The 17,137-nt window shown below is 40.5% G+C and overlaps 1 protein-coding gene across 1 annotated transcript in view; it reads left to right on the forward strand.

Moving 5' to 3' along the window:
• The window catches only part of DYM (dymeclin), a 693,305-nt gene that overhangs the window by 209,939 nt on the left and 466,229 nt on the right, over positions 1-17,137 (forward strand). Inside the window, exon 9 of the mRNA XM_030192928.1 lies at positions 16,635-16,817. Coding sequence (XP_030048788.1) covers positions 16,635-16,817 — 183 coding nt within the window. The remainder of the gene's footprint in view (positions 1-16,634; positions 16,818-17,137) is intronic.

The following is a 17,137-nucleotide window of genomic DNA, read 5'->3' on the forward strand; positions in this document are numbered from 1 at the left end:
GATATCCTAAATCAGGGGTAGGCAACTCTGGTCCTCGAGAGCCGCAGGCAGGTCAGGTTTTCAGGATATCCACAATGAATATGCATGAGATAGATTTGCATACCATGGAGGCAGTGCTTGCAAATCTATCTCCTGCATATTCATTGTGGATATCCTGAAAACCTGACCTGCGTGCGGCTGTCGAGGACCGGAGTTGCCTACCCTTGTCCTAAATGAATATTCATGAGAGAGATTTGCATGCAGTGAAGGCAGTCCAGGCAAACCTCTCATGAATATTCATTGTGGATATCCTGAAAACCTGACTGGCTAAGGTGCCTCCAGGATCAGGTTTGGGAACCATTGACTTTAAAGCCTTCACCACAAATGCTTTCCATGAAGTAGTATTTTCTCAGATTCCTCCTAAGGCTGTTTCCTCTTAATTTCATCCTATGCCTGCTCATTCCAGAGATTTCCTTCATTTGAAAAAGGCTCACATCCTGTACATTTAAATCCACTGAGGTATTTAAACGTCTCTATCATATCCCCTCTCTCCCGCCTCTCTTCCAGTGTACACATGTTGAGTTCCATAAGCCCGTCTCTATATGTTTTATGATGGAGACCGTTAACCAGTTTGGTAGCTGCAATCTGGACCGGCTCCATCCTGTTTATATCTTTCCATAGGTGCTGTCTCCAGAATTGCACACACTACTCCAGATGAGGCTGTGTTGCTGCACTCTATGGCACACCGACACACTGTACACACAATAACGTGCATGATGACGTGCACCATCTATGCACATGTGTGAAACAACTGCGTTGCATAAGACTTGTTTCATCACATCAAAAAATTGCATATGCATCCTGGCTTTTTTGCATATTGATTTGCACTGTTTGGAGGGGGGTTAGCGCTGCTACAGCATGCTTTTGTATATGCATATCGTTAGCTTTGATCATGAGTGCGCTGCTGTTGTGCACTAGTATGGTGGTGCTAGAGCGGTATTTTTATGGTGTTTTTTAGAATAGCACCAGAGTTTTGATCATCAGCACATTAATCCTTTATGCCACCTTTTTCTTCCCTTCCTCTACCCCCCCCCCCCCCCCCCCCCCCCCCCAACAATAGATGGCTAGCTCTAAGCTTTGTCATAGTCACAAATGAAAATAACAGCAAAACTCTTTGGAGAAGATATGAGAGAACTTTTTTGTGTATGTTGTCTTTACATTTTATCAGGACATGAATCAGGATGTCTTAGAATTTCAGAGGCTAAATCAACAAAGTGGTTAAAATATGTGCTTTATTGAAAGAACATGCCTCTTTTTACATAGGAAGGGCTATTTTTCCTCTTTTAAATAGTCAAAGCTGTTTTGTAAGACTTTGCTGGTTTATGTTACAGTAATTGGATATGACTAAAATTAAAATTGGTTTTAGAACTGTAAGTCAGAAAGCTTTCAAGAAATGTCTTAAATACAAACACATGCATCAATATACAAAATAAAATAAATCTGACTTCTTGTTTGCCAATGTTTTTGTGAGAATTAAGCAAGCAAAAGGTAAGTTTACAAAAATTCCTACCATACAATTTGGTTAGATGTTAGTGCTAATTTTATAAAGAATATACCATTATGAGTAATAACTATTACAAAACTCAAAAACAAATCTCATGGTACTTAAAAAGAAAACAAAATATAACATAATCTGATTATATTTTCCTAAAATGAGCAGCAGTAATTTTCTCATGGATAGAAGCAAAGTGCTTTTAGGACCTTGTTTTTGAAGCAGTTACTACCATTCTGTGTCAGTGACAGAATACCTTGTAAAGTAGTACCTCTGTTTAGCAGTGCAAAGCTCTATAAGAAATAAGACTGGAAATCCTCCAACTGGAACAGAAAATCAGAATGTTCTGTTATGAAAATATGACCCCCTAACATTATGGTGCAAGCCTCTGATCAGACTTTGCTGCTGGTTATAGCATAGCCCAGTACAGACAGACCAGTGCAGGGTTCCCCAACTGGAATGCCAACAGATTTTGATCGGGAGTATGCAAGGTCAGGATTCTGTTCTCAGCACACCACATTAATAAGAGACACACCACATTAACAAGAGACACTATCGACTGGCCTCAAACATGCAGGAGCCTTTTTTTTGGAGCATACAGGTAGTTATTGTCCTATAATTTTAGCTATAAGCTATACTTTTACTTCAGGTATACTGCATTATTTCCCACCCCCCATCTCTCTTTTCCTATCAGCCACATGAAGGAATTTCTGGCTGGTCACATGCTCTGATGGTTAAAATGTTGCTAAGGCAACTCAGATACCTGGTATATCCTGTTACAAAAGTTATTTACTGAGAAAAGGTATGGCAAAGACCAATTGCAAGCCTCCAGCACACATGAAAGTCCCAATTACAAGTATCCAGCCCATATACAGCACCTATGATTGGTCCAGGGTAGAGGAGAGGTGGGTGCTCACCATAGCCTATAAAACCATGCTGCAGTCAAAGGAACTCTGAAAAACTAGGCTTGGGGAGAGAGTTTCAGATCCTTCCAATGGCCTATGGTTTTTCCCGAAGGAGTTTTGCTTCCCCCTCCCCCTTGTAGAATCTAATTCTCTATATCTAAGAAACTATCTTTCCTTTATTCTAATCTTTCTTTCATTCGAATCTTTCTTTCATTCATTCATTCTTTCTTTCTTTCTCTGCCTTCTCTCTGTTCTGTGACCTTTGTATGAGGAACAAACCTTTTTTCCTTCTTCATATAATTAGTCTAATTACTTATAATTACCAGAGGTACTGATGTTAGATTGTTGTAACTTGAAACTAGTGTCTGATGCTGTGCTGGTGGGTGAGTAATTAAAACGACTTTTAATTATCCCTAGTTCCTGTACAATTATTTCTATAATATTTTATAAAATTTCATAAATTATGAAATTTTATAAAATATTATAGAAATAACTGTACAGGAAGTTGTTTTAGCGAATAGCAAACCAAACACAGCCTAGTACATTATGCTTACACCCTGGAGTGTGTAAATTAATGGGCAACATGCATGGCTTGAACAGCGAGGCCCACTTAGTGAAGCGCACACATTGCACAACGCATCACCTTTTCTTCCTCATGGCAACTGAACTGGGGAGAATACTGGAAGGAATATAGTCAGAATATGAGGGGGAGGGGTGCAACAACAGTAGGAGAACCCTGGCAGCCTAGATAACCCCTTTTACTAAAGCGTGTTAGTGTATTACACATCTATGGTAACAGTTAATACAGCTACTTGACAGGTGGGCATTTCTAGAACTGGTCACCTCCATTTCCTTCAAATTACCTTGCTGGGTTTATAAAATATTTGACAGCCTATGCTCAGAGTATTTGATAAAACTGTTTTCTTTTCCTGCAGTTCCTACTTTTTCTAGAGCTGGAAACCATCGTCTCCTTTATTTTCCTTTTTTTTTTTACTGGAGTAAAATATAAAAGATCCTTACAATAATCTTTTTCTTATCAAGCTGTTCATCTACGGTGCTCTTTACCTGTTACACTAAGGACAATGCCTACATCTTCTTTTCGGAAAAATCTGAAGACATTTATCTTGTTGGGCAGACTGGATGGACCGTACAGGTCTTTGCCGTCATTTACTGTGTTACTATGTTACCTATTTCAGAAATCTTATTTGTAATATTCTGGGTTGTTTTGTATTTCGGACTCCGCTTTGAACCTAATTGTTGGGAGATGGTGGAATGTAAGTATATCATATATAATATATATATATATATAATTTAGGTGCCCCGAGCCCATGTGGTAGGAGCTTGTTCTATAATGGAAGCTGTGTTCCATTTCAGGATATCAAGCATAGCCCAGTATCGGTGTACCCAATTTGTAGATCCCATAAAGCTGGCATAAATAGGCAACTAAATGCGGCAGGGATATGTGTAACTGGGTGGGTCATGGATTAAATATACTACCATTATGTGGTACAACCAAAACGATTTACATATTATATACAGTACTACTACTACTTACTATTTTTATAGCGCTGTTAGCCATACGCAGCCAGGGCTGGCCTTAACAATTGCGGGGCCCTGTGCAGACCAGTTCAGTGGGCCCTGTTACCACCCGCGCCTGCCACCATAAGCCATAGTTTATCAGTTTAAAAGGAGATTTAGAGCTCTCGGAACTCCATCTCACCCCATACCTTGATATGCATCCACCATGTTTCAGTAGAGAGTGGCAGCAATTTATCAGCTGCTGAGCCCAGAGCCTCCTTGCTGCTTTGTCCCACCCTTGCGGAAGCAGGAAGTGACATCAAAAGGGGGCGGGATGCAGCAGCGAGGAGGCTCTGGGCTCGGCAGCTGACAGGATGTGAAAAACACTGCCACTGCCTGATGCTCTATACTGAAATGTGGATGCACATTAAAATACGGAGCAGGGAGGTGTTCAGAGACAGGAGGACACACGTGCTAGAGACGCGGGGCCCCTAGGAGCGCAAGGCCCTGTGCAACTACCCCTGTTGCTCCTGCCTAAGACTGGCCCTGTAGACCACCCCTGTTGCCCCTGCCTAAGACCGGCCCTGTACACAGCGCCGTACACTTGAACATGAAGAGACAGTCCCTGCTCGACAGAGCTTACAATCTAAACAGGACGGATAAGGGAAAGATTAAGGCGGGAAAGATAAAACAGACATGGGTACCAAACAAGTGAACAGGGGTTAGGAGTTAAAAGCAGCATCAAAAAGGAGGACTTCTAGCCAGAGATGGAACTTGACGTACTGTCTCAGGAAGTCTATTCCAGACATATGGCGCAGCAAGATAAAAGGAACACTAGAGTTGGCAGTGGAGGAGAAGGGTACATATAAGAGAGATTTACCCAAACAACGGAGTTCCCGGGGAGGAGTGTAGGGAGAGGTAAGGGTGGAGCGGTACTGAGGAGCTGCAGAGTGAATGCACTTGTAAGTCAGTAAGAGGAGTTTCAACTGTATGCAGAAACGTATAGGGAGCCAATGAAGTGACTTGAGAGGGCTAATATGAGCATAGCAACACTGGCGCAATATAAGTCGTGCAGCAGAATTTTCAACAGATTGAAGGGGAGTTTGAATGGTATGCGGAAACGGATAGAGTGCCAATGAAGTGACTTGAGGAGAGGGCTAGAATGAGCATTGAGAGGGCTAATGTGAGCATAGCAACACTGGCAAAATACAAGTTCTGCAGCAGAAGTTTGAACAGATTAAAGGGGAGAGAGATGGCTTAGTGGGAGACCTGTGAGAAGCAAGTTGCAGTAGTCTAAGCGAGAGGAGATAAAAGTCTTGATAAGTGTTTTGGTAGTGTGCTCAGAAAGAAAAGGATGAATTTTTGGTGAAACCAATTAAGCCAAAAAAACACCAAGTCATACTGCACGGAGTGGACTCTCATGACCAAAAGAAGAGATAAGGATGCACTGAAAACTCTCTCTCAAATTTTAAAACAAAGGAAGATATACACGGACCAGTCTGAATGGGGCAGAATGCAGTAGCTTCTTAAATTAAATGATGCACCTGAGTTGCTGGAGGTGGCTCCCATACACATGACCAGCTTTAAGCACATATGCTTACACACATGTATATCAGCACATAAATACTGTATATAAATAAAGAGAGAGGGAGAAACAATCATGCATACACGAACCACACAGATAACCACTACTTGTTGTGTTCCTCTGGTTACAGACAGTAAATTTTCCAAGGCATGTCTAGCACTGGAGGATGAAGTCAGTCATATCTGGGAGTAGCCTATAACTTCAGCATGTTTTCTCTGTGACATTTTTTGGGCTACAGAGGAAAGGATCTCTTTGCTATTACTCTGTTTCTTTCTCTCTACTCGCAACTGCCTTAATCTTACCACAGAGCATTTGCTAATTTCTCCTCTCTCTACCCCCTCAGCTTCTTATCATGGATGGATTCCTCTTCCCTTTATTCCCTTTTCTCATTTTTTCATTGCAAGCAGATCTCTCCACTCCTGGACTACGTGTAAGTGCCAAGAGGAGAAGAAAAACAAAAAAGGCAACAGTCTACTTGCTACATAAAAGTCTATTATAAAAAGTAGACCGATACACATATATAAAAACAAAGAAAAAATTTATTCAAACCAAGATAAAAGCAGTACCCGACATGGCCACGTTTCACCCTCAGGCTGCATCAGGGGTAAAACTACAAAGAAAAACATAAAAATAGTGATAACATCATCTCAAGTTATGTGTGTGTGTGTGTGTGTGTGTATATATATATATATATATATCTTCTCAAATATATAAAAAGTTATAACAGCAAATGATAAAATAAAGTACAATAAATGCATTACACATTCAAAAGTAAAATGGAGGAGGAGTGAAGACAAGCCACTTTCCAAGCATATAAAAGTGTATAAAACGTTGAATGGATTTAATCAAACCCAATAATGTATCAATACGTACCTAAAAATCAGGGGTGATCAACATACCCCTTCAAAAAAAGCCTAAAACAAAATTAAAAAGATATACATTAATCCCATCTTGATCAGCCCATGTATCACAAACTCTTCATCTCACTAGTCAGCTCTTAAAATTCTCATCATATCAGCAATTGACTATATTTCATGGTGTAAAACATTCAATTACTCACTGTTATAAATCTTCTACAAATAGACCACCTTGAATCCTAAACTTTTATCAGCCTTGTCTATAACATCATCAAAAGACATGGCTGCATAAATGAAACTAACTTCCAAAAGACCATAACTCATTCTATAGTAAATATACTATGGATATGAATGAAAGCTTACAGCTCTGTTCAATTTGTGTGTAGAAACAGGTTCCAATGGAGAAAAGCAAATATAGTTTCATTATAAGGTGGCAGCAGATAACTTCAGACCTATCAGTCTAATTTGGGTACTGGACAAAATTATAGAAATACTATCAGTGAAACAGTTGGTATATAGTATATTATAACAAGTAGGTTACAATAACAGTTGGCCTAATATTAAAAGAAAACTGAGCTCCTAAGTTAAGCTCCTATATCTGTGTCCTATTTTCAGCCAAATTCAGGCACATAAATTTAAAGTTGAAAATTCAGCATAATTTAAGAGCTTAAACGTTATGATTATGAATTTAGGTCTGCCATTCATTTGCCTAGATTTATAAACCTAAAGCTGAAAATCAGTGCTAAGCTTCTAACTTCTTTTCCCTGCCTTAAAACTGTCCCTGTTACCACCCACTTTTTATGCTCCTAAATGTAGGCGTTAAAGTGAAATTTTGAGTATAAAGTTATGTACTCAGCCCTAGTAAATTTTCAGAGAGACCAGTTGTCAATGATCTCTGCTAATCATTAGGTTAACCAAGTACCAATCTCCAGTGAAGACACCTTGTTTAAATTCCAGTAGTTCTTTATTGCACATGTAGAAACTGAACAAGCACTTACTGTAGTCTGTAGGGGGGGAGTTGAGGGAAAACAGATTAAATCACACTGAATTGCTGCAACCGTATTGGAGATTTGTTAAAAAAAAGAATAAAGAAGTGGAGCTTTGCTGAGGGGAGGAGAGATCAGTTGGGCTGTTCACAGGAACCAGATGGAGTTTTCTGCTTCTTTCTTCTGTCTTGGAAGCACACAATTGGGGGGGGGGGGGGGGGGGGGAATGACTTACTCAGCAGTCAAATTAGCCTTGAGTCTGAGCCAACAGGAAAGGCCCATAAGTCAGTAGGAGCAGTGAACATTACTACTACTACTACTATTTAGCATTTCTATAGCGCTACAAGGCATACGCAGCGCTGAATGTGCCCAGAAAGGGCCAATTACAGAAGAACTACAAAAATACAGGAACTTGTAGTTCACAGCACAAGAGTGTTTCATATACACAACCAATGTAATGTGGTCACATTTAAATGGGGGCAGCACACCAATTTATGAGCATACCTCTCAAAGGAGTCCTTATACAAAGCTATGGTTAAAAAGTGGCCTTAGCACTTCCTTACGCAGATCTTTGCCGTTTGCTAAGGCCATTCTTACCACAGCTTTAAAAATGCCTTTCTTCTATCTTTTCATTAATGGCCATGTGCTAATGTTAAACTAAATGAAAGTATCGGGGTGAGATACCCACGTCTGCTTATATGCACAATCTGTATATGGGGTTCTCTTAATAGAAAATAGACACACTGAATGTTAATGGAGGAAAAGCCTGGAGAAGCGCCTAGACTTTTACAGTGTCTTACAGGAGCAGCGCTTCCTCATCATCGGCAAAAACCTCCATAAAGTAGCTTACTGCTATCAAAGTAAAGAACTTGGCTTAGTAAAATAACTTAGCTTAAATTGACAGGTCTCTCTGTTCTTCTCAGGGCCCCGACTGTGATCAACGGTGGCCAGCGTTTTGAATCACTGCTTCTGCTTCAGGATCACAGGCCAGAGGGATCTACAATGGGAAGAAAGATACGTGAAAGAGCATTGTCATACCAGTCCAATTTTCTATTTTCCTTTTTTCATTCGTGTGCTTACTTCCATTCAACAATGCCGACGGAGGCTTGGGAGACACCCTGCCCAGAAAATGGCCGCTCATTTAAAGATTTTGTGACATCACAGACTGTCATTGTCTAAACCACTCCCCATCCTTCAAGGGGCAATGGACCGTAAGTCCTCTAAGGAACGGTAACTCACTACTGTCAATACTGTTGTCAGAGAAAATGGATCCACTCAATTTTAGAATTGAGTCCAGCAGGAACTGAGGCATCCAGTTTAAAGATCCATCTCTGCTCGTTTTGTAAAAGAACGTGTTGTCTATCTTGCCCTCTCTGCCCTGAAGCTGTAATCTGCTGTAACACAAGGCAGCGAAGAGATCCAGAGTCGTGCTTAAGGTCGTTACAGCGGAGGGCTAAGGGTGAGGTGCTCTTCATAGTTTTTATTGCACTCTTGTGTTGTACCAATCTGGTATATAAAGTCCATGATGTTTGCCCTATATAAATTTTATTACAGGGACAGATGATACAATAAATGACATAGTCTGACCTGCACGTCCTGTTAATTTTCAATTTAAATTCTCTCTCGGTGCTAGGGTGTTTAAAGACTGTTGTTTCCACCATTAAATCACACATACCACATTGGTTACATCTCTTGTGCCCTTCATAAGTAGGTGGAATACAGTGCTCCTCTGGAAGGACTGATGGACATAGTAATTGAAAATTAACACGACATGCAGGTCAGGCTGTCATTTATTGTATCATCTGTCCCTGTAATAAAATTTATATAGGGCAGACATCATGGACTTTATATACCAGATTGGTACAACACAAGAGTGCAATAAAGACTATGAAGAGCACCTCACCCATAGCCCTCCGCTGTAACGACCTTAAGCACGACTCTGGATCTCTTCGCTGCCTTGTGTTACAGCAGATTACAGCTTCAGGGCAGAGAGGGTAAGATAGACAACACGTTCTTTTACAAAACGAGCAGAGATGGAGCTTTAAACTGGATGCCTCAGTTTCTGCTGGACTCAATTCTAAAATTGAGTGGATCCATTTTCTCTGACAACAGTATTGACAGTAGCGCGTTACCATTCCTTAGAGGACTTACGGTCCATTGCCCCTTGAAGGATGGGGAGTGGTTTACTCAATGACAGTCTGTGATGTTACAAAATCTTTAAATGAGCGGCCATTTTCTGGGCAGGGTGTCTCCCAAGCCTCCGTCGGCATTGTTGAATGGAAGTAAGCACACGAATGAAAGAAGGAAAAAAGAAAATTGGACTGGTATGACAATGCTCTTTCACGTATCTTTCTTCCCATTGTAGATCCCTCTGGCCTGTGATCCTGAAGCAGAAACGGTGATTCAAAACGCTGGCCACCGTTGATCACGGTCGGGGCCCTGGGAAGAACACACAGACCTGTCAATTTAAGCTAAGTTCTTTTACTAATCCAAGTTCTTTACTTTGATAGCAGTAAGCTACTTTATGGAGGTTTTTGCCGATGATGAGGAAGCGCTGCTCCTGTAAGACACTGTAAAAGTCTAGGCGCTTCTCGAGGCTTTTCCTCCATTAATATTCAGTGTGTCTATTTTCTATTAAGAGAACCCCATATACAGATTGTGCATGCGCTAATGTTGCCATTAGTTCCCAGCCGCTTTTAAAAATTACTGCATGAGCACTTATTGCCACCTATTTTGTAGGTGGTAAGGGCTCCTGCATTATTTTTGCACAGACCAGTTAGCATGCAGTAATGTAGACGTGCTAACTGGCTAGTGCAGGAACACGTACTGTCCACCCCTGACACCCCCCCCCAAAAAAATTGAAGCATTTTTTAGCACAATGTGCAAAGATTTCAAAGTTAACACAAGACCCCTGAGCGTGTTTTGGGGGTACTCCATTTTTTTGCTGCATTAGGCATATATTGGCATCTAACACAGCTTAATTAAAGGACCCCCAAAGTTATGAGCATAAATCCTTTGAGTATCAGGCGCAGTGGTTCATTGTGGGGGGGGGGGGGGGGGGGAGATCTCTCAAACTAAAGCAACTGAATTTGTTGATTGTGACAAAAGTAGTAGCCATAACCTCAAATTGTTCAGTCAAAATATATCCATTTTCTGGCACTAAATTAAAAAAAAAAAGGTATTATCAGGCGCTGACTTCATCTATTCTATTCATTAGTCTTATATACCACTTCTACCCTTAAAAAAGGTTCCAAAGTGGTTTACAGAAAAATACAATACCTAAAGAACCAGAAAGAATAGAGAGAATTCGGAAACATTCAAGTATCAGTGAAATAGAAAGACTTTAAGCATTTTCTAAATATAAGATATGAATCAGCAGATCTAATAACCTCAGGAAGAGTACTCCAGGTTGAAGCCACTTTATATGAAAAGGAGTTTTCCAACATTCTCTTTAATCGAACACCTTTAAAAGAGGGAAACGAGCTTAAAAATTCTTGACCATCTACCAGGAAGCTTACCATTGGTAAAAGATACAATGGTCAAATAATCTTCAGAATATCCGCATGAAACAACACAACAATGTAGCTAACTTAGAAGCAGTGAGACATGATCAAATCGAGATATCTGAAAGATCATGCGAGCAGCTGCGTTCTGGACTAACTGCAATCTTTTTTGCAAGCCCAGTGAAATGCCAACATATATTGAGTTGCAGTAGTCGAGATACAACAAGATGATATATTGAATCAGATTTGCAAATGCTGCTGGTCAAAAAGTGCCCACACAGATCTTAATTGCCTCAATTTGAAAAAAACACTTTTGTACAACATTGTTTACTTGTGGATGAAAAGTAAGAAGATAGTCCAAAATAATTCCCAGAACGTTTGAGGTTCTTTCAAAAGGAAAAAAAGTATTTCCCTCAATTGAGACAGAAGAAGGAAAAGATGTAATTGATGTTCCAAATCACAGGAGCCTGGTCTTAGAAGAATTAAGCTTCAACCAATATCTATCAGTGCTGGAGCCCTTGGTTGAATCTTAGAAATACAAGAAGTTATGTTTAAGAGACTAACACATGTATCTGATTTCACTTCCTGAAGTATAAATATATTGTCCGCATAAGAATAAATATATTCACTCTTATCCAATACCATTGAACTAAGAGTACTCATAAAAATGTTGAAAATCACAGGGTACAGGTGATCCTTGGTGGACACCACATTTAGAAAACCAAAATAGAAAAGATTACTTTGTACCTTCACTGCATATGAGCAGACTTGAAGAAAGCTCTGAATATTCAGTGGTTTTGAATATTGGCATGTACATTTTTAAAGGCACATGTCACTTATTGAGCTCAATTACTACTACCCTGATGTTTCAGATTTCATATACTTTAGGAAGCATATACTCTAAAGAATGAGTAAGGTGAACCTCTTCAGTACTCTCTGATTCCTGGGCCCCTTTTACCAAGCTGTGGCAAAAGGGGGCTAGTGCTGGCATCGGCACGTGTTTTACACGTGCGCCGAGGCCCCCTTTTACCACAGCTTGTAAAAGGGAAGGCCTCGCTTTCCTGCAGGAAATGGCCGGGTGGCAAGTAAAGCACTTGCTGCGCTGCCATTTCGGGGGGGGGGGGGGGGGAGCCCTTACTGCCACCCATTGGTGTGATGATAAGGGCTCCCACGCTAACCCGGTGGTACAAAAATAAATACATTTTTGTAGCGCCGGGAAGTACCACCGGGCTGCTGCAGTAGCCTGGCGATACTACTGGCACTTAGTAAAAGGAGTCCTCTTGTCTCTGTCGCTATGTATTTTATATATATGCCAGTGACTTGCACTGTATTATAAGCACTATTTGTTGCCAAGACTAATATCACTCTGTGCTCCTGCTGTTCGACAGGTTTAGGAGAATTGTAAATAGCAACTAGTTTAGTTTTCAGTGGAATTAATTGCCACTAGTTAGTTCATTGCCTTCTTTCAGAGGTTCCGTTTCATTATTTTTAATGAACTAATAATCAACACTTAAAATCATAGAAAGTCTTCATAAAAATTTGTGAAGAATTATAGGGATTCATTTTGTATACAGTTTTTCTTTGGAATCAATTTATATGGGTCAGAGCTAGAACCACTTTGTTTTCCTAACCTAGCAGTACACACAGTTTAAAAAAAAAAAAAAGTAATCAAGAATAGTTCAGGATGAAACAGGAAAAATTGCATGGAAATGTGGGAAAGTCAGACAAATTATAAGCAATTATATATGCCTGAAACCAATTCTAGATAATGTGTCGCGTAACTGTAAATTAATTCCTCAATTGCCAGTGGACTATACCGTTAGGATTCTGCATTATTTGGTCATCTAGAAGAAATCGTAGGCAAGTCGCAGGGTGTCCAGAATATGACCACACACTTCTGATTAGTCTAGCAGCGTTATTGTACTATTTCTGTTGCCTGCCTATTGAATTTCATAATAAATTTACAGGTCAGTATTCAGCCTATGGTATTTAGCATTTTTTTAAACGTAGGCTACCATAGGCTTTTATGACCACTGGCATTTAACCAGGTGCCAGCAATATTCAGACCCGTACCCGGATAAAGCTAGGACAGTATTTTGCTCTTCTGACTTTATCCAGATAGTTAGCGGACTGAATAATCGGGACCAACCTGGCATTAACCGGATAGTGCTGAAGCCAGTCTGACTGGATTTTCACTGGCACTATCCAGCTAAATGTTGTTGAAAATCTGAATCTGACCCGGGAAGGGGGTCTTATTCAGGTAGGACCGACCCTACCTGTATATGTCCTACTCAATATCGGGGTCTTTTACTTTGTCGTCGTTGTGCTTTGCATGATGTGATACCAAACTATTTGGGTGGGGAAAAACTGCAGTGGTATGTACCTAAAAGGGAGCTTGTTCTGCAAGTAAGATTTTACTTCAGATACCAGATGTCCATATTTGAGTTTAGATGGATAGGGATCAGCAGGGAGATTTTGTTTAATGTTTTCATTAATGTTTTCATGAGCTCCTTACAAGGTATGCATGATTATTGCTCATTTGTAAAACTAGCAAAGGGTTTTCAGTTCATGCCAGCTGGTAATTGACGGCCCATCTTTAGGCATTGATGATCTTTCTGTGGATTGGAGTTAATTATAAGGCAGAGGTTGTTAACCAGTGTTGCCCACAGCTCCAAGGAGTGAGGCAGGAGGTCAGATGGGGAGCGGAGGAGGGTCTTGAAATCGGAGGCATTTTATTGAAATTTGCTAGACAGAATGAAGGTAGTTATTAGAAAAGTTATTGGTAGTATTATATACTATAATATTAGCAACATGTTAGCAGCTAACTGCAACATATGTAGCTGGCAGTAGTCATTAGTGGACGTGGTTTAGGAAGAGTTAAAGGGGTTAAGAACCCTTATTATAAGGAATGATGTGTCTGAAGGATGATATAACCCTAGTCAATATTTAGCAACTTTAAGTAATCTGTTCATCATTTTGTGAACCTGGTTGAATTAAACAGATAATCCTTCTACTAATAGAACTGTGGTGATCTTGGGCTTATTTTGGGGGAGGGGTTAATTTTATAATAGGCTGGCAATACAAAATCTAACAACAGGGCACTTGTTTTATGAAGGCAGCATAGATACCTATGTATATTTTTATAAAATTGGCACCCAGAACCTATTTGCAAACAGGAGGTTATGATACTTCTTTACAGGTCATTTGTGTGATTTCATTGTTAATGTGTCCAGTTTCGGGGGGGGGGGGGGGGGGCATATCTCCAAAGAGTGTAAGTGGCTCATAAAAGGGCTACCAAGATGAAGCAGGTTCTGCATTAAAAACATTAATCATGAGTTGTAAAGGGTGGAAGAGAAGAAATAAGCGCAAAGCAAAAAGGGGTTCACAATATCCACAAAATTCAACAGCACAAAAGAAAGTGGAAAAGAAACCAACTTCAAGAGATCAGTCCAAACTCAGGGTAAGATGCTCCAATGAGCAATTTTATTTGGACCCTACACGGTCTGTGTTTCGGCTTTTAAAAAAGCCTTCATCAGGGGTCTAGAAAATAACATATACATAATAATTAAATAATTTAAATTTAATTATTATGTATATGTTGTTTTCTAGACCCCTGATGAAGGGTCCAAATAAAATTGCTTATTAGAGAAGAAATAAAGGCATGTCGTACTAATAAGTAGAGTTATAAATTATGCCCAAAAATCAAATTTTTTTGCAGTGGAAGGTAAGCTCTAAAATTAAAGATCATAGTAAAGCTTCGAAAAAGTAGTGGATCCTCAGGAGCTTAGTCAAGATCGGGAGGCGGGGCTGGTGGTTGGGAGGCGGGGATAGTGCTGGGCAGACTTATACGGTCTGTGCCAGAGCCGGTGGTGGGCAGCGGGACTGGTGGTTGGGAGGCGGGGATAGTGCTGGACAGACTTGTACGGTCTGTGCCAGAGCCGGTGGTTGGGAGGAGGGGCTGGTGGTTGGGAGGCGGGGATAGTGCTGGGCAGACTTATACGGTCTGTGCCCTGAAGAGCACAGGTACAAATCAAAGTAGGGTATACACAAAAAGCAGCAAATATGAGTTATCTTGTTGGGCAGACTGGATGGACTGTGCAGGTCTTTTTCTGCCGTCATCATCTACTATGAGTAACATCAGTGTTTCTTCATGGAATGAAGCGGAGGGTGGAATGGATTCTGGAAACAGCTTCTAATTGGAGGTACTGAATATAAACAACAACAGAATTTAAGAAAATCTGAGCACAGAGGATACCTAGCTTTAAAAAAGTGAAGTGGAAGAGATCAACTGGAGTGTATGACATTTGTAACAAAGAAATGTAGGCCGAGTAGCTGGGCGTCATGGTTCATTTGTGGTATCATATTCTGTGGTTCTGCATGGGTGTCACCTCTTTACAATAAAATTCCCTTGCAAGTAGAATAGAGCCAACTCGGTGGGATTCCCAGAAGGAAATTTTTTTTTTTCTTCAAACCCCCAATAGCTTCCTGGATACCTGTGTGCTCTTCTCTGGATGTTTCCTAATGCAGCTTCTGTGTAATCATCTCAGTTTTTCTATCTGCAAGCATCTGTTTGACTGGCTCCAGGTCACACTCCATCTACCTTTAAATTGTTAAGGGAATGGAAATGGGACTTGATATATACCGCCTTTCTGAGGTTTTTGCAACTACATTCAAAGCGGTTCACATATATTCAGGTACTTATTTTGTACCAGGGGCAATGGAGGGTTAAGTGACTCGCCCAGAGTCACAAGGAGCTGCAGTGGGAATCAAACTCAGTCCCCCAGGATCAAAGTCCACTGCACTAACCACTAGGCTACTCCTCCAAACTATTAGGCCTGAACTGTAGTAGTCTTCTTGAGTACAGAAGAACCTGCTTTGAAGCAGATTCAGATGTACCCATGGAAAGTGTGTGAAGGACAGGGGCATTCAGAATAGCACCCTTCCACACACACTCCTTCTCCTGACCATCCTCCTCCCCAGCTCTACCTGTTTTGCCAGTGGGTAAAAGTACCCGCACTATAGGCAAGCTGTTTATCCATGTTAAAAGCTTTAAAGATTATCCACTTAGGGGCCCTTTTACTAAGCTGTGTAATTGTTTACGCGCACCCAACGTTCGCCAAACTGGAGTTACCGCCCGACTACCATGTGGCTCTTGCGGTAATTTCATTTTTGGGGTATGTGCGATATGCGCGTCTGAAAAATATTTTTTTATTTTTGGCCGCCTGTAACAGATGTACACCAAGTGGCATTTGATGTGCGTAGGTCATTAGCGCCTGGATTCTTTACCACTAGGTGAATGGCTGGTGGTAAGGTCTCAGACCCAAAATGGATGCGTGGCAATTTTGATTTTGCCACACGTCCATTTTCGGCAAAAAAAAAGGCCTTTTTTACAGGTGCGCTAAAAAAATGGATTGGCGTGTGCCCAAAACCTGTGCCTACACTACCGCAATCCATTTTTCAGCACGCCTTTGTAAAAGGACCCCTTAGTTTACTTAGAAACATAATCAGTTACTTTTCAACAGTGCAAGGAAATTCTGCCTTTCATTCTATTATGTATCTTGGCAGTTTTCAGTAGGTATAAATTATAAGCATATTTTTCTTCATATGGAATTTCTATTAACAGATTTGGTCAGTTCTTACTTTTACTATAAAAAAAAGTGATATTCTTTCTGTTATTGGTGAGGGAAACCTGAATGTCTCTTTCTATAGAATAACTGGTAACATTTTTACCTTTCTTTCTCTCTCTTAGCTGGTATATGGACAGTCCTCACACTAGGAGGAGTAGGAAACAAACCAACGGCCCAGCAGGAAGCGTCTTCACCACTGGCCAACCAAAGTCTGCTGCTGTTACTGGTGCTTGCTAATTTGACTGATGCACTGGATGCACCAAATCCATACAGACAAGCGGTCATGTCTTTCAAGAACACCCAAGGTTAGTATTCATTTTTCAGGTCTTTGTTATGAAAGAAAAGAATCGGCATGTTATGGTTTTTTTTAAGTATCAGAAACAGCAAAAAGCAGAGACTGCTAGGGGGGTAATGATTCACTGGAGTCACACTCTGGTTATAAATTGTTTTGTTGACCTGACACAGCCGTGTTTCGGCAAGTGCCTGTGTCATGGTTTCTAGCATTAAAATGTTTTATATTGCTATGAGTTTATCTTGTTGGACATACGGAATGAATCGTACAAGTCTTTATCTGCTGTTACCTACTGTGTTACAATATATATATATATATATATATATATATATA

Source organism: Microcaecilia unicolor, chromosome 2 (assembly GCF_901765095.1).
Source record: "Microcaecilia unicolor chromosome 2, aMicUni1.1, whole genome shotgun sequence".
In the NCBI taxonomy this organism is placed as follows: Eukaryota; Metazoa; Chordata; class Amphibia; order Gymnophiona; family Siphonopidae; genus Microcaecilia; species Microcaecilia unicolor.